General features: G+C 41.1%; 1 protein-coding gene across 9 annotated transcripts in view; it reads right to left on the reverse strand.

Moving 5' to 3' along the window:
* Window positions 1–5,910: 5,910 nt before the first annotated feature.
* LOC137195243 (vacuole membrane protein 1-like) overlaps window positions 5,911–19,288 on the reverse strand; it is a 66,790-nt gene continuing 53,412 nt past the window's right edge. For all 9 annotated transcript variants that reach the window (XM_067607439.1, XM_067607438.1, XM_067607440.1 and 6 more), the window contains 2 exons: window positions 10,127–10,229; window positions 5,911–8,907 (listed from right to left, as the gene is read on the reverse strand). In XM_067607439.1, the coding sequence (XP_067463540.1) occupies window positions 8,764–8,907; window positions 10,127–10,229 (247 nt within the window). In that variant the 3' untranslated portion in view covers window positions 5,911–8,763. The remainder of the gene's footprint in view (window positions 8,908–10,126; window positions 10,230–19,288) is intronic.

A 19,288-nucleotide genomic window follows, 5' to 3' on the forward strand; every position in this document is an offset into this window, starting at 1 on the left:
ATCCTTTTTCTTGAAGCCTGGTGTTTATTGCAGGACAAAGATTCTGTAGTGTTCTATCCAAATTTGAATGTTTTTTTTTATGTAAACAATAAATACCAATAACATGAGAAAACAGTTCCATATCTGTTTTCATGATGCTCAATTGCCCTGTAAATACTACTTAAACATTTAAATGGCAGGCGTTCCCCTTTAACTGTGCAACAGCCTGTAATTGACACAGTTTCACAGTAGATGAGTAAGCTATTTGATCAGAGCTCAGATCCAACAGCAACATCCAGTGAAAAGGTGACAGCAAAGTTTATTTTCCCAAAGAGAGTATGGGCCTCAGAGTGACTTTTAAAAGCCAGACATGTAAGCATCTGGTAAAGTAATCCCTGTAACCTCTACATATTATGCTTATTTTGTGCCGAGGGCCAGCAGTCTCACAGGGTCAGCCATAATATGTATGTCAGGTCAGCCGTGCTGGGTTTTTGGCTTAGATGTGTGTCAGAACACTTAAACGATAAACCACTTTGAAATGTGTAAACCAACACAATGCTTCAGTGAATAAATCTTGAAATGGAACTGTATACATATATATATATATATATATATATATATATATACATGCATATATTTCTGTGGAAGCTCATTTCTGGCAGTAAAATGGCAAAAAGTAAGACAATGAAAATAAAAATTCTCATGATATGATAAATCCACTACTAAATCCGTCCACATTTTATCTTAATATCTCACAATTTTGACTTAATTTATAATTTTTTTATTTACATTATGACTAACTTTTCATCATTGTTTTTTTCTTTTCCTGGCAGATATTGGTTTACATATCACTGAGAATTTGGGGGAACATACAAAGAAAGTTAAGGATGTGAATGTTTGATTTCCTCAAGAAATTTAATTCCCCTCAAGATACTGATTGGATTAGAAAATAAAGTCAAAAGCTGATGTACCTTGATAATGGAGGAGAGATTTAAAATCATGTTAGTGTGTGGGTTTAATATAGACACCCTCCTGTTAGACTCTGTCTCGTGAGGTTCTCCTTCCACTGAACCGCAAACCTTCACAACTTAAATATTGTTAAAGTGAACCTTACTGTAAATGGTCTTAATCTGTGCTTTTCCTTCTTTTTTTCTCCCCTCTTTTTGAGTTGTGTGGTGGCTTTAGTTTGTAATGTTTTTTGTGTTTAAAAAAAGGGAATTTGAAAAATGTTCTCCTTTTTGAAAGGATGGTGTTTCTGTGGACCACAGAGAACTGAGGACATTGAGGATTAGGAAAGAAAAGTTGGAGAAGAGAGGACTGTGGAAAGCAGAGGAGGTTTAAGAAAGGATCAGAGGTGGCCACTGAAGGATCAGAGCAAAAAGTTAAAGAGCAAAGAGGTTCTGTGAAACAGACTACTTGCTTTCAACATAGTGGGTATGAAGTGCACTAGATGTAGAAGGAAAGGATAGGCTGATCAACAGCGGTAGCAATCAAAAATGTCACATAAAAAGAGGGTGTATAAAGCATTTTTGGGGCTCAGGTGAGGTCCTATGGTGGGATATCACTGCCAACAAGCCAATCCAGATGAGCTGGGAGCACAGTGTGTTTGTTGTGTAGTCTGGCATGGATGTGTCTGGTTTTGTTTGCTCTTTGTGGTTTGCAGCACGTTGATGGGCATGCTGCACACAACCACACTGCATGCGGTAAACAGGCCTCATGCAGAGTATGTGGACATGACTAAAATTAGCTCTGATTGCAATGCCATAAATGCTGAGAGCTTCAGTTTGTAATAGTAATGTCATATGTTTTTGATGGCGGTATATAGACACAGAGAATACTGTGGCGTGTTTGATAGATTTTTCTGTCTTTGTTTTGTAGGACATCAGAGAATGTAGAAAGAAGCTTTTTTTCGTTGGTTCTTGAGGGCTGGCACCACAACAATATGACATTTACTGCTAACATTAGCATGCTAACACGTTAAATAATAAACCCCAGCATGTTATGCATGGCAAGACTCCAGGAAGTCACTGTGCTCCGTGGCTAGTTACCAAAGCAGTTACAGCATGTATACATCCTAAAACCACAGCTTGTTGATTTTACATTTTGGTTTGTGTACAAAACCAAACAAGACATAATGTATTGATAAGTGCGCTTTGGAGGTTTTGGTAGATATTTATTTTTACCTTTGGACAGAGTCAGGCTAGCTGTTTCCCTCTGCCTCCAGTCTTTATGCTAAGCTAAGCTAATTACATCCTGACTCTAGCTCCCTTATTAGGGCACAGACATGAGTGTGGTATCTATTCTCATCGAACTCTCTGTAAGAAAGCAAAAAAGTGCATTTTCCAAAATGTTAAACTGTCCCTTTAACATGTGCTTTAAAATGCTAACTGCATGCTAACAGTGCACTTGAGGCTAATATTTTTGAGTTTTAGTGAAATGTCCAGACAACTACTGAATGGATTACCATTATGTCAGGTAAAGTTATTCATGGTCCTCAGAGGATGAATCCTAATAATTTTGGTGACACCCCCAACTTTTCTTCTGGCACCCCTAGCAGGTTGATATTTGTGGGGGTTTTATTTGTGTTTTTAAACTGAAGCTGGACAGTGACTATTTCCATTAGCATTTCCCCACCCCTCAAAAAATCAAGGTGTTCTACGTATTCCCAGTGCACCTGTAAAACTTTAACCTCTGACCAAGTATGCATCTATTGGCAGTTTTTCCGGTTCATTCTAGTGTTGCCTAATTTGCATCTACAGCGGAAAGAGCAGACCACACATTCCCAGCATTGGTATGCTTGGAAGGCAGTGAGAGGCATTCCTCAGTAATATTTCTGAGATGGCATCATGTCATTACACAGTAACCTGCATTGACACGTAAATCTGTGCTTAAGATGCACGCAGTGCCTGTGGATAAAATCTGTTGCGGAGGAGAGTCCATACTGTCTGATTTCAAGCATTAGAAAGGTTAACTTTGACGTCTTCTCAGATCAAACGGATGTGTGTTTCTGACTGTGTGTGTGTGTTGGAGTATTAGGTATATTTCTACAATTTTACACCCACTCTACTCTCAGGCACGCAGCACTTCTGCTTTATTGTGTTTTCTAATCTTACTACGCATTCACATCCCCTTTGTGTTTATGACACACCTGAATGACGCAGGTCTCTTGGCAAAACTCCTGGGGCACCAAAGGTAGGTGAAGTGAAGAGGCATGACGAGTCATTATGCAGGTCTACAATGATATACTGTGTAGGCATGTAAGGAGAAAAATGATTTCCTGTGTTTGACCCATGAAAGAACTCATGTTTGTCATGTTAGTCATTTGTGAATGAGATTTGTTTGGGACAATGGAGGACAAAAAGTTTAGCCAGTGTTGTTTTTCTCAGATTTATTTCCCCCGCAAACACAGAAGAAAGCTTTATCACAACTACAAATTGATTTATGTTGCCCATGTAGAATCTATCAACAGTTTGAAAGTACAACAACAAATACACGACTTGACTTGGACTGGAGAGTTAACCCCTCAGAAACAGGCAGGCGGAAGAGCTGGGGATGTGTGTGTTTCGTTGTGGTGCCCTGGCATTGCCACCTGGCATCAGCCATTAGTCTGCCATGCTGGCACTGTGTGGGCAGGAACAGCAGATGCTCCTGCCTAACTATGCTCTGTTAAAATACCCACACATAATTTAGTTGAACACAACACAGGAAGATGTGTTTTGTTGTGTCAAATCCAGTCTCAGAAATAGTGCATCATTAGATAGTAATGGTTTGAATTACTGTATTTGAATAATTGCAAATCATACAACAACAGAGGCCAGCCAAGTGCCTGTCAATGAGTTTAGTTAGACACTCAATCATCCTGAATCAACCTAGTGATCTAATTCAAATGAGACCAATAATATCTCCTCTCAGATGGAGTGAATTATGAAGAATCTAAAGCCGCTGATAAGCTTGTTACATCTTAGCATGCCAAAGCCACAATAAAGGGAACTAAAACTTTTGTTGCTGGAACTTTGCAGTAACCACAGTTATGATGTGCACATACAAGCATGTGTGTGTAACAGAGAAAGAGAGATCAACTCACTGCTGCATTGGTCAGTTGTGAATATATGAGATGAATATGAGCTGTCTGTAGTTCAGACAAAGTTTATGCTGGAGCTGGTATTGACATTGGATGCAGTAAAACTCACATTTCAAGTGTTTTGTTTTTTTTGAACATGTGTAAAAATGTACACACAAGAGAAAAATAATTGCTTTCTTTTGCTCTCTTGCCTTTCAGGACTTCTGTATATGATGGTTAATAAAAAGACAGGGACCATTATTAGGGCAGACAACTGCCAACAAATGGGAATTATAATGATATGTCTAATGTTAAAGTATTTTGAATAGATAGAACGTAAATACGTTTTTCCACTTCAATGCTCAGTATTTCACTATTTTGATTGTGGCACACTTGAAATTCTGAGTTTAGAAAATGCAGTTTTTAATAATATTCCTCCTAAAAATCTAAGTGTCTTCTCTCATTCTACAAATGGTGTGTAAGACTATTCTGCTGACACAACAGTGGCTTATCTTTTGGTAAGCATCTTTTTCAGTAACACATTACCATGACAGGACAGACTATTTGGTCTGATATGACCCCCTGACTTCTGCTCACAAAAACAAAGGACCTTAATGTGATTTTGAATGAAAAAAGGAAAGGGAAAAAAAATCCACATGGTCAGCATAATTTAATGAGACAGAGTGTGAAAGGAACTAAGTGGATAACCAAATGCAGAGTGGGCTTGTGGGTGGGTGGGTGGCGGATGAAGTCAGGGATATTTCAGCATCCCTTGGTGGTTAGCCTGCTGACAGGGAGGGGAAAAAAACTGGAGTGAGACACAGTGAGGGAGGTGGTGTGTGTGTGGGGGGGGGTGGAGGGGAGGGGGGGTGGGGTCACTCTGCCAGGAATTAAACCAGCACCACCGGATTCAAACTGTAGTATATGTACAGCATATGGAGAGATCAGAGAGAGAAAGCGAGGAAGGACAAAAGCAGTGTCATTATTTGAATATCAGTCCCCCAGCCAGTTTGGACAGGCAGGATTTGCATGTTGGGTTTTCAGCCGGAGCCCCGGGGCAGGGTGGGGCGGGGTGGGTGGGTGGAAACAGTCGTATTCATAGTGCTCTGGGTGTGGCTGCTCTGGGAACAGGACTTTTCTCGACAGGGGTCTCTTACCACAGGTCACACATCTGACCTCAGGACACAAGATCATACTGTGTTCGCATACACTGATGTCAGGTTCCCGTTTTCTTTTTCATGTCACAACAAGAGAGAATTGATCTGAGGTCAAAAATACCTGCATCATATAAAAATCAATATAATATATAGTGTATGATACGTGAATTTTACTGATTGTTTTATGATTTTTGTAAATGCTTGTGAAACTAAACCGACAAAAAATAGTTGAAATGATTTTATTATTTTTATTTTATAGCAAGTTACCCAAATTTAGATCATAATAAACATTTTATATAACAAGAATTTTTCAAATGGTTGAATAACTTTGCAAGAAAACACTTTATGCATCAAAAATGTTTCACATTATTGTTTACCTGTAATACTAGAACAAATTCCTTTTTATGATGTGTTGTATTTAAAAACCGGTACAATTTACAACAAGAGTATAAGTGTAGCTATAATTCACCACAACTCACAGCAAAGGCTTAACTTGGAATCTAAAATGGAGATGATGTCAGTGTGGAGAGAGCAAATCAGTAATGTGATAACCGTTTGAATGTGAAACATTAGACGGGAAATTGGAGTTGTGATGGACTCAGTATCCTCCTTGTCCCTCTTTCTCGGCTGACATGTGAGATTCTTTGGAGGCTTGAGGGTCAACACCGGCTCCGTGTGGTCAAGACTTATCACATAATGAACAGAACACCGATCCTCTTTTCAACAGACTTTATTTAAAGTGAAAGCAGAAAAAAAAACAGTGAATTTGCCTTTTAAATAACTCAGGTACAGACATCTATTCCACAAGAAATACAGGCATTTACACATAGAAATATAAACAGATTTTCTAGACAAACATGCACACACACATTCAGACAGGCATGCCAAAAGGGGGCTCCCTTATGGAACAGGACATCCTGAAACTGCCAAGAAAAACACTCTCTGAGCCAGCGAGCCATTCCAGTGTTATCCAATGATTTTGCTTTTATGACCAGGAAAAAGTTTTACCCTTTTGCTCTGTTCAAGAAAAAAAAAGAATCATCTAAATCTAAAATCATCTAAAATAAAACTGAGGCTTTGCGGCAAAAGTATCCACTGGTCAAGCAATGATTTTCAGCTTTGTATAATTACCAATTTGTGGCCCTTAGAAAAACACCCCCTTAAGAGAGTTGTTCCAATAAAATGCAGCCTCCTACAAAAAAAGTGCGTATTGAGCAACAGAGGAAAGTTCTGAGTAAAAGAGAAGAGGGAAGTGTAAAAGGGAAGGGGAGAGCTGGGTGAGCACTGCGTGTACTATACCTAGGACTGGGTGTCACAATGTAATGTGTTGCAATAAGGTGTGTACTGTCTGGATTCTCTGGAAATTCTGGACAGAGCCAACTCTCACACACACACACGTACACATATACAGAAGTACACTATTGACATCACTACATCTGCATTTGCAAACACGCGAAAACACAGTTCCCCCCACATAAAACCACATTAAAAACCCTCACAGACGTCAGCATGGAGGAAATAAACAATAAACCCATGTCTCTGACGTTTCACAAGCGGTTGGGATAAAGGGAAGTGACATCGCAGCACACACCTCTAAATGGGAACTGATGCTAACTGAGACAATGACAGTAACAGAAGGAGGACAAAACAGGATGCTGGTCAGATGAAAGAGCCCGAAATGTCAGACAGCCTACAGACTGTTGTCGCCTTGCAATCTTAACAGCCAACACCAGTCTGATAAGCTATCTGACAGGTCGGGAGAGTGACGGACATGCCTGAGACATACGCATGTACAGAAAAGACAACAATGAAAAAAAAAAAAAAAAAAAAAAAAAAAAAAAATTCAAAAAAAAAAAAAAAAATCATAATCCTACTTACCATGACAGGAGAAAAGAGGAGATGTGAATGTTCTGACTAGAGCTGGTGCAGAGCGCAGAGCTCAGCACGCTCAACAGTACCCCTCTGTTTTGAATCTACTCGAGTGATTCGTCTCCTGGCTCCGTGACTGAGGCAGTGCAACGAGTTCATTCGAAGGTTCAGCTGAGGTAACGGCACAGACGCTTTTCACTGTGTGCTTGAGGTTTTTTTTCCCCCCTCCTGCTTGTGCCTGCTCTAGCGCCCACTGCGCTCAGTCCAGCGTAGCACAGCAGCGGTACAGAGAGGGAGAAGAAAATAGCACATTTCACTGGCAATTACGGAAAAAAAAGAAGGTACTGCATATATCGAGAGCCAGCTGACGTTATCCGATGAGCGAGAAAAGGCAACAAAAAACGAATACTGATCATTTAAAACGCTGTGTTTAGTTTGAGGAGCTGCTCATGTAATGTCAAACATGAGCTTTATGTCCTCATCTGAGATAAAAAAGGGTTAAACAAAAAGCGTGAAGACAAAGAGAAACACTTACCATGACACAGACTGCCTCTAAGTTAAAGGGAACGGCTACTATTTCCTATACTAAGACTTCCAGGTAGACTCCTAGTCTATTAGTGGAGCACAATCTGCTTTAATCCATAAAAGATAAAAGGGAGAGCAACAAATGTGGCAGCCACGCAAATGCAGCCTACTATCTCTGTCTCCCTCTCCGTCTCACACACAGGCACGCGCACACAGCCGTAGATCTGATTCAATACATGGCTGCATCTGGTAAAGTAGCCCCGGGCTGACTCATGTGCTCTCTTCCTGGAAGCAGAACAATAAGGGCAGACAAAGGGACCAGCAGGGTGATTCATGGCTGATTTATCATTTCTCATCCAGAAGTACCAAGATGAGCTTTACTGCACACACAATAGAAGTGGTCAACTAAAGCACTATGGACAGTTTGAAACATTCATTAACATCTTCACTACTACTGACTTAGTGCTCTACAATATGTAGAAAGGAGATGGGCTCAACAGCTCTGAAGTGGACAATGATTTACAATCCATTTACATCTCTTATCTAACACAACCAATACTGCACAACAACTCCTAAAAGTAATAAATACAGAATATCTTATTAAACAACTGGCAAATATAGACACTAAATTAATAAGTTATTGAACAAATAGCTCAACTTTTGTGCTGGTTTTACAGAACATTCACAGCATAATTAAAAGTAACAATACTAGCTTATTTAAATAAAGTGAATTCAAGTGACTCAATGGACATTAAGGTTCTTCTAGTGGAACAAACAGTGCAGCTTAAGGCCTCACTGAAGAAAATTATTGCCAGCAGCTTCTTCTCACGTGCTCGGGAGCTGCTAAAAGCACCACCATGGACGCATTAACAACACAACAGCTTACACACACGCACACGCACTCCAACAAGCACCTACCTTAAAGAGAACAATCGCGGAAATCACTACCAAATGCAAAGCCTTCAAAAGCAAGTAAATGGAAGTCCATGTTCAGCATAAACATGTTGCTACAATAACAAGAGAGAAACCAGATGGAGGCTGATATTATGCTTCAGATAATGGTGGGGTATCAGCCTGGTGGGAGAGCAGAAATGAGGAAAAGGAGTGGTAGGGAGCTTGGAGAAGCAGCGAGGCTTCTGAAGTTGATGGTTCGCTGTGATCGCGAGCTGGCCTTCACTCCGTCTTGCCCTCCGAGTGTTTCTCCTGCTGCTTGCGCTTGGCGTAAGTTTGGGCCATGGAGTTGACAATGGAGCAGACAAAGAAGCATACCATGATGACCACAACCTTCTCAAAGAGCCACGACAGCCAGCTCTCCTCCTGCCAGGAACCACAGAGAGAACAGAGAGAGAGAGGAGAGGAGCTCGGTCAGTAAGCTGAGGGCCACCTCCACCAACCCCCCCTTCACCCCACGCCCTGCTCTCCCCTCTGCTCCTGATGCTGTAGGCTAGGTGGGGATCCAGCTCCATGTGCAGGACAGATAGAGATCAGGGGTAATAAAACACGCGGCAGCCCCCACCGTCCTCCCTCCTAACGCCCCCACTGACCCCAGCCTGCAGCCTGCCTCCACCAAGTTAAATTGCCTCGCTTCTCTCCTGTAACTGCAGGAGGCTCAAGTTACAAGAAAAAAGGAACATTGTTCTAGAAATGCCTTAATCTGTCCTTGTGCAACTCAAAAGTCTATCCTTTTTTTTCTCTTTTCGTTCCTAGTAAGCGCATAAAAAAAGAAAAATTGTTTTCAATGAATCACTTAGTGCAAGAGAGAGAGAAAGAGGGAGTGAGAAATAGAAAGGAGGAGGAAAAAAAAAAGCTTTGAAAGAGAAATAGGCTACAGCTACAACTGGCTCTTTTTGTTCTAGACAGGGGGGTTTTGATGGATTGTCACTGGCAGAGGGGGGGGCCCCCGCCCCGGTCTACAGTCAGCGCTGGGTTCAGGCGGGGCACTGAGTGCAAGTGTGTGTGTGTGACACATAGGGGAGTGACCACACTCACACACACACACTCCCAATTGGTAAGATGGAGCATGAGTCAGCACGCCCCGCGCTACAGTAGTACAGTTCAATACAGCGAGTGGAGCCAGACCCCACACTGGCCCCTCTCCTCCTCCCCTCTTTTTACTCCCTCCCTCCCCTCCAGCCCGCCCAGTGCAGCGCTAACCTACTCTGTCATTCTGGCCCTAAACAAGTCTCTGTAATCTGCCGTAACACTACCGGTTACAGTAAAATCTACAACATCAACACTTCTCTTATAGAGGTCAAACATAAAATTAGATTTTTTTTCTAAAATTTAGTTAATTAAAAAATGTAATTTAGAAGAGAGTGGCACAGGTGAAAAGAGTGAAAACAGAATTAATTGTGTTCATGAGAGAAAATGGGTCAGAGATATAAAGGAAGGCTTAGATAAAGAGAAGAAGGGGACAAAAAAAAGTGGAGGGAGAAGGAGTGAAAGAGGCAAAAGTAAGGGGGCCACATTCTTTTCTTGGCGCGCATACATGAATGAATAGAGTCTGTGAGCTGGGGGCTGAGGCCCCTGTACTTACAGTTGGGATCCCCTCTTCGGCGTGATGGTGCAGCTTGGCCTTCTGGGCCTCCAAGTACTCCCTGAAAGGCTTCTGCAGTGCCGCACCCAGCAGTGGAACAGCTCTGCCTCCACCAACACAGAGGGAGAGAGAGAGAGAGAGAGGGAGAGAGAGAGAGGAGGGGGAGGAAGAGAGGAAAAGGAGGGAAAGAGGGAGGGAGGGAAGGAAGAAGAGAGAAAGAGAGAGGAGAGGGGGGAGGCATGGGAGGGAAGAAGGGGAGGGGGTGGGGGCACAAATCACGTCACATCATTGTTACTCACCAGCCCAAGGGCAGCAACAAAGGGAGGCATGCTGTCCTATCTCCTGTACAGTGTCGGTCTCCCCTGCTTCCTCTCTCCGAGGAGAGAGAAAGACGGAGAGAGCAACGAGTGCAATCCCTTCACTGCTCATCCCCACAAACACACACACATATAAACACACACACACACACACACACACACACAGACATACAAAAAAAAAGTACAAACTGTACCACGGCTATAAAAAAAATAGCATCGCTCAAAAAATCAAAACAAAAAAAACTAAAAAGAAAATTTACAAAAAGCAAAAATAAAGTTGGCTGGTCCTCATACGGCAGCCGCGGCAGCGGTAGTCACCCACATTCTCCCGCTCTGCTCTGCTCTCTTCTCTTCTCCTCTCCTCTCTCTCACACACACACACACACACATACTCAGCTTCCTCTCCCTCTCACACACACACACATCGGTGAACTCGTTCAACTCCCCTGCAGTGCCTCCTCTGCCGCTGCAGCGAGGAGAAATGAATGACTTCTCAGAACTCTCACATTTATCACAGGCGGTTCCTGTAAGAACTGGTTTCAGCCAATTAATGAGGAAGTGAGTCGTACCCGAGCTGTGTCATCACTGGCTGAGATCTGGGGGGGATGGCCCACAGGGGGAGGGCACTCCTGTAAGACGGCCCATATTAGGAAACCCTTTACAAGATTTAGCCACCAACTACAAGCATACTACTGAACCCCCCGCCTCCCCTCCACACCCCTCCTCTCCCTTCACACACACACACACACACTCAAAGAAAGGAAAAAAAAAGACGCGAGAGACTGCAGAGAATGCCCTAGAATAGCGAATCAGTGGCCCATCCCTAGGCTGGAGTTAGTGATTAATCACTAAACAAATACATACTAAAGACCTTCACTTATTCTCTTTTGTGGCTATACACAGTCAATTACATCCCCTGAGCTATTGTTTCAAAGCATTCCTTATGTTCCACTTATACATCTTTTTGTTCATGCTGGCAAGGCATCATCAAAGGTCGGAGACACATCAAAGATTTTTAGAGCAGGTTTGCGTGGGCAGTCATGTCACATACGGTTGAGTTTATAGCTGATAACTTTCTCTGAAGGAGGCAAGTCATTTCCGTCCCTCCCCACCTCCACAAACACACACACACACATGCTATAGTGAGAAAAACACCCAGATTGTGTTAAATGATTGAGTTTACAACAAGGAAGGCTTTTAGTAATGATTAACTTTATACCAGGTAATGGATATCCTACATGTGAATGGAAATAAAGTAGACAGGAAGTCTTAACGGATGGATCACGCTTTAAATTACACAATAGAAAAAGGTTAAGACACACGGTATCAAAAATCAAGCTTTTCTTTTTTGGCCACTCCTATTCCCATCCCCCACTTCACAAAATTCCTAACATCTTCACTCAGAAACTTAGCAAACTAAATTTAAAAATATATATCCTGAATGAAAAGCCTAATATGAGTTTGCACGTGAAAAAAGAACGATTTGAAAACACAGCAGGAATACACTAGTTCAGCAGATAAAAGCAAACAGCCAAGAACAAAGAGTCAGAGAAACAGTTTTCAGAAATGGCGGGCGAATCATCTCCTACACGATGAGCAATACTGAGTCATGAGCCTGGGCAAATCCACCAACAATGAAGCTCAAAGCCAGCAGTCTAAAACATGTTTTTAATGCCTCAGAGTCAGGACTGTCTCTTGGTCTTTCCATTAAAAATCTGATGATTTTGTGCTTTTTGGGAATATACTTTCACTTTCTGCAGTTGTTGCGAGTGTATTGGATTTGAGATTTCTACTGTAAGTGTATTCATAATTTACCCGTGAGTACCTGAGAAAATGTGCTCAACATCTTTGTGTGTGTGTGTGTGTGTGGGAAAGAAGTTCAGAAGGTTTTCTTTCTTAGTCTAAGAGAAATATCTGGAATGAAGCGAGACATTTGTGTAACTTGTGCATGCATTAAATATATGTAATAAATAGTATTGTGTTGTACAGTTACTCTTGTAAAAGTGTTTTTTAAATGTTCAGTAAAAGTTTGGAAATTTAAAATTGTATTTTCTGAGTTCTTTCTGAGTTGAGCAGCTGAGGGAGAGAGAAGCTACTAGCTGAAATTTTAACAGTCATAAGGTGTAATTTGGCAGACAATAAGCCTGAGCTATTTACTCAGCAGCTACTGAACAAACTTTAACAACTACTTTGTTAAAATCCTCTGCTTTAAGTCAAAGTAAAAGAAAACTTCTCACTTGTATCTTTTTTTCCTAAGCGAGGCTGTGAAACTACTGTGGCCTTGAGAAACAGGGAAATAAATCAGTTTTAACAAAACAATTTAGAGCACTTTTTAAAAAGCAGAAAGTCTGAATTTTAACCTCTAAGTGCCCTTGCCAAATTTCTGTATTAACTATAAAGGTTCATTTATAACAAAAACTGATTATGTTTCAATTTATGGCGAGCATAATAAGTTAAATTCACTAAAGTAGAGCTTTAGGAGAGCATGCATGTTTGTTCTAATAATTAAGTGCTAATTAAATCTATAAAATGCATAAATAATCATGATGAAAATAAAGATCGTAGATTTATGTCTAATTTTATTTCAGCAACTGAAACCGTTGTAACATTAAAGTGCTTAAAATTACATTCAATTGATAATTTCTGTTTTCCTCGTCATTAATGTGGCAGTAAAGGAGAAAAAACTCTGTATTTTCACATAAGTTCATGCTGTTTAATATTTCAAATGATCAGTTCTTCTATGCATTTTATATGATAATCTTCCTTATTGTTGGTTTGTATCCAAAAATATAAATTGCCATAATAAATTTAATGTCAAGTATAAAAACCATTGCAGTTAATACAAACAGATCTGTAAAATCTGACTCTTCTCACTTTCTTCTTCTGAGGAGAAAAAATATGGGATGGTTAAAAAGGATAATAATAACAATAATGAAAAGTCTTAAAATGTAGGTGGTTTTACAGCCATAAAACCCTGCATGTGTGGATGCTATCAAACTTTATAACAGTTGTTCTCCAATTGATTAAATTACTTCCAGAAGTGGTGCAAAAAGCATAAGGAGCTTCACTTGCCTGGGTTATAAAAGTGTATATGTGATTAATTATCCATACCATAGGTGTATTTTATATAACCGCACGTATTCTTAAACATAATGAGTGTGGGTGATATTTCTTAATGGCCATCAAATTGGTAACATGTAGGCTTCTAGACATTAAGAGCAAAATGATCGTAGCTCCAAGTGATTTCCATTGAGTCACTGTCTGAATCAATAAATTAAATTATATAAAATAGGAATATATGAGTCAAAAATGAGTCTCTCAGTGATATATAAGATGCAACAGGATACTTGTATTTATTCATCTATCAGATGTAATGAACAATAGAAGCTAAGAGGTTATACTATGAAATACAAAGTTGTGGCAAAAGTATCTAGGAAAATCAACATGTAAATTCAAGAAAAACATACCAAGACTGACTATATGTGAGATGTGTGAAGAGGAGCTCAGCAGCTCAAAAAGTTGGGTTTAGGTTTTTTTTTTGTTGATGCAGTTATAAAACAGTTAGGATCCATTTGGATATATGATGAGTTCAAATAAAGCAGAAAGCAGGCAGTAAGTTAACATGTACTATCTATACACACTTTTCTTTGTTAACAAATACTGTATTTCAAAAAGGGGAACACCACTTCATTCAAGAATAAATTCAAAGTGGGCCAACGTAGTCTGATCAATATTTTTGAGCATGAGCAGCTCTTTGTCCAGTGGTACAAGAGAAACAACAGCACCGTCCTTCAATGTCAACGAACTCATCACTTTTTTTTATTTTTTCCAAATTCTCTGTGTGCTCATACAGCAGTCAGTATTGTATGTGTCAGCGTAACATAAGGATGAGTAAAACTATTTGAATATCTGTATCTGTGTGTTTAGTGAAATTCAAGGATACGTAAATGGGCTTCACAGTCAAAGTCAATTTTAGATATCAGCAAACCAGCGAGGCACTAATTTCATTATGTGACCTACTATTTCTGGGGCTGTAAGGAGAACTGTTTTAGTTAGTTATTAGCTGGCATCACCTTACACACACACACACACACACACACACACACACACACACACACACACACACACACACACAGGATAGATATATATAAATGTTTCAATCAAAGGTTTTTTTTTTATTTACACAAAAATTTTATAATTCTGAATATTACAGAAAATCTAAATATTAAAGATAAGTGGTTATTGATGGTGCGGATATTTTCTAAGACCTGCCACCTCTACAGCTCACCTTCCTCTCAACACAAAGGGCTGATTGCCTCTTACTGCTTAACAATCAAGAATAAAATATGATTAAAAAAATTCCTTTGAACAACACAAGGACTAAAGGGAATCTTCACACTAACAGGTAAAAAAAAGACATTTCTTAAGAACACAGTTGCCTACTTTTGCTTAGGAAGCACAGCTTTGGTTTTTCTTTTACAGTACAATGCCTGTTGCTGGTATGCAGGTATAAAATGCATCTTTTGCTCCAAATTTGCAAGTTTAAAAATACAATTATGTACCAAAAATCACACATCTGGTTTCATGAGGAATGGAAAAGTACCTGTGATGGTTAATCTGTGAGCATTCAAGCCTTTAGTACAAAAATGTACTTCTCTTGTTATACTTCACAGCAGTGGTTTCAAACCATGCTCTGTCTGCCTGTTAACCATGAAAAGACGATAACTTTATCAATAATCAGGAAAGATATGAGGAGGGGATAAGCTTTGGCAAAACAAGGGCATATGGAGGGAAAACCCCACATCTCCCAGCTTCCTGCAGCCTGATTACTGCTGTGAAGGGTTAATTTGTGAGCGCCATCTCAGCCTCTCATTTTTTAATGAACTATCATTTCCTGCTGCTGTTCACTGACTGTGGAGCATGTTTAGGCGTCCGGTGTTCACTTTGTAAAACCTAAATTCCACAAGCCATGAGTCAGAGGCGACCTTTGACCTGTCTGCCCCTTCCAAAGGCTGCCACCTCCAATGGCACTCGCACACACATGCACATATACACCCCAAAAATTCACCATTTGTTGTTCTTTATGATAATGGAATCCCTAAGGTGTGCACACACAAGATCACACACGCAGGCACACACACACATGTGCCCTGACATCCTGGGCAGCGGATGATAGAGAACAAGGGCTCACATGACAGCCAAACCCTGGCCAGTTCCAACTGGTTACGACATCATCACAACAACTGGCTTAGGCAATCGCTAGTGTTACCCAATGCTCCAAAGGGCCACAGTTCACACCTAACATAACAGCACCGACACCGCAAGACGCACACTGTAGTTAGGCGGCGCGCTGACCTGAGGTACTGAAACACTGACCTCTTAACCATCTCTGTGCAAAACACTGACACACTTACCCATCAGCTCATGGGTTGATAAATTACTACTGCTCTAATTTTATATTATCAAGTGTTGGAATAATGAAATAATGGAATTATGGGAGGAGGAGTGTGTTTCACTTTGTTGTAAGGAAAATTTTGATTCACGTGCAAATGTTGTAAGGTAATATCTGTGTGTGTGTGTGTGTGTGTGTGTGTGTGTGTGTGTGTGTGTGTGTATGTGTGTCTGTTCCTCCTCCAGTTCAACCGGGCTTTTTCCCAATGACTTCACCACTAAAGCATGGAGCCCACTCCTGAACGGAGATCCCCCTGCCCAGGGTGTTTATCACATCCCTGCTCCACAACCATCTGTGTCAGCCAGCACACACTCACACACATATATATATACACAAGCTCGGACACATGCTATCCTCTTGGGTGCCCGCAGTGCTGCCAGGAAATCAGGGGGCACCAATTATAGCAGTCTATTATTCCTCTCACTTCCCAGACAGCCACATAAAACAGCCCTCCAACCCCTACGACCCCCCAGGTTCAGGTCGGCATGCCCACACAGACCCTCTTGGTCTGGGTGTGGAGGTGTGTGCAGTTGCTGGGTCACTGGGTAACCAGGCTTGGACGCTTCCAAGGTGAGAAAGGCTTGTTCAATGAGTCAGTTGTGACTGTAGACACATCCAGACAAGTCATACATGTATATGCTACTTGTAGAACGGCGGCGACAGACAGGCTGGAAATAGAGGAGGCAGCAAAGGAACAGAAGAAGAAGAAGAGGTGTAGGGCACTGCCGGTTACTCAGAGAGTCTCCATCCATCCTGTGATGTCATGCTTGGAGGAATGGCCGCTGTATGGGATCTATGGTGACATTGTTTCCTATGGGACAACGTCTAGCCTTCTTTTCAAATGAACACCTAATGACCCGGTGATAACCACACCTACTGTATTTCTATTTCAGTTTACATTTTATTGGTCCCAAATGGGAAACTTTGGTGCAGCAAGTCAGAGAACCCAAGCACACAGAACACTGAAACATACAAGAGAGGTTAAATGAACACATTACGACATGTTAAATAAATGTGAAGGGCAGAAACACACCAAAGAAACGAGGTCATGGGGTGGAAAATTAATGGCACGTGGAATAAATGAGAACTTGAGACTGTTTGAAGCTTGACTGTCCCATAAACGCAATGTATGTCACTAATCCAACACAGCAGGTTATCCAGTGAGCACAAAAGTGTATGTGTGGGAGTTTTGCAGTATACAGTGCACTGTGGGCCTGTATAGTGTATGTGGTTCATATACACTGTGATACGCTGCTCAAACAACCACATAGGTTACTGCGAACGTACCTGATAAAAGCCACAAAATGCTATATATCTTCCGCTTCAAAACAATATGTTCTACTGACTGTCTGACTGCTTTGTGAGTGAGAGTAATTCAGCATAAATATATGTAGCAAGATCAATTACATTAGTTTTTTGTGACAAATTTTCTACACAACAAAAGCAAAAAATTGTCAAATTGCTAAAAGTGGTTTATAATTTTCTGATGCCTGATCCTGATCAGGTATATATATAGTATAGGTTCACTTTGAGGCTGTGGTTAGGAGCTAACTAATGCAGAAAAGTGAAAGTTCCGGATGTCTGTGTCTGTAAGCTGCAACCAACTGTATGCTTAAATGTGCAACAACACTGATGAAATGTAGAAAAGGTCCAACACAGCCAAAAACAAAACACTACATTATTTCTCAATTAAAACAGTTATATGTGTGTGCAAAGACTTCATAGCTGTATGATTTGCAATGTAATAAATTGTATTCACACTGGTCAATCTTTGAGGTTTAACAAAGTAAAATAATAAGCAAACGATTTATATGTCTGGAATAAAACAAATAAAACACAGCCTCCTCATAATTAAGATTTATAGTTGCCCTGGTTTTCAGGCAGAGGCTTAACACGGATCATCCGTGACCAGACAATACAGAGCATGTTTACGGGAAGAATTGCCATCTCTCTTCCCTCTCCACAACTTGTTGCTGTTGTGAACTGGTCTGATGAGGGACTATATTTCTGTTTTGACTGAGGTGTGGTGGAGGCAGGACGGGGAGGGAGAGGGGTCCGGACGGCTGGCCGGCTGGCCTCTGAGTCAGGGCCTGTCTGTGATGACTCCTCTCACAGTACACAGACACACATACTCATGACAACTGATGAAACTACATCGCACATTACGATGTTCATGGGATTTACTGAACAATAGACTTCAGTGGATGACGTTGATTAAGAGCTCGAGGTCACGTTGTGTTCCTCTGATAAATGAGCTGTTCTAAAACTGAATCAATGGCGTACTGTTTCCTAAAACAACATACAAGCCGGCTGCCATCCTGATGAATAAATACATCAGTAACTTCATAGCCTTGGCTTGAGCATGTGTAGGTATGATTTGATGAGCGAGCAGCATGTGCAATGCGGCACAGAGTGTGAGACTGGGGACCAAAACAAATGAATCAGGGATGAATAAAGCAGGAAGTCCTGGGATACACACTGTACCCGAGAGGCACATAACATGACACCAGACCTGGAACGCACAGCTGACCTCTCCCTTTCTTTGTGTCTTTCTTTCTCTCTCACAAACACACACACACACACATACACACTTACTCATCAAAGCTACAATTACATTCGGATCATTGTGCACCTCTTCAGAGCCCCTTAGTGTGCTATTAACCACAGAAATAAGCCTATAGTACACTATCTGAAGAAGTCTTCTTGAGCGATTGAATATTATTCTAAATGGTGTGGTAAGACCTTTTGGCTCTGACTCAAACCTCTCTCTGTCTATTACTGCCTCTGTATTTCTGTCAGAGCTTGGGGGCCAAGGTAATCAGAATGAAGGCGGGGGAGATGAGAAAATGGACGCCCCGCAGGGCCTCGCATTAAACTTAACGACGTTGTATAAAAAGAGAGTCGGCCGCGACGTGCCGCTCTATCCCTCATTCCCACTGTCTTGCCCTGTTTGCCTCTGATCCCGTCATACTAAGTGAGGCGTCTAACTGCGTTTGGGCTGGCGTAGAGCAGGGCATGCCATGGAATGACTGATCAATGCCATCTTTGTCAAGGCGCTTCTCAGGTGACCAGAGATCTCAGTGACTAATAGGATCAAAAATACTCTCTTCCTGCAGATTGGGTTAACGGGAAGACTTTGCTCATATGGCTCAAAGAGGACTATTTATAGGAGCAGTGATGTGGCCGAGGTGTAAACGGTTAAAGAAATACATTTACATTTTAGGATTTTCCATCAGTTTACTTGTGTTCTCCTTTAATAAAGGACAAAACATATTGATTGATTGTGATTGCCCCAAACTGGTGCATTCTGCTTCACACAGACTTATGTGGTGATACAGAGAACAAAAAGATAAGATAAGAACATAATGAGCATAAGACAAAAAAATCCCTCCC

This window comes from Thunnus thynnus, chromosome 13, assembly GCF_963924715.1.
Source record: "Thunnus thynnus chromosome 13, fThuThy2.1, whole genome shotgun sequence".
NCBI classification, from domain to species: Eukaryota; Metazoa; Chordata; class Actinopteri; order Scombriformes; family Scombridae; genus Thunnus; species Thunnus thynnus.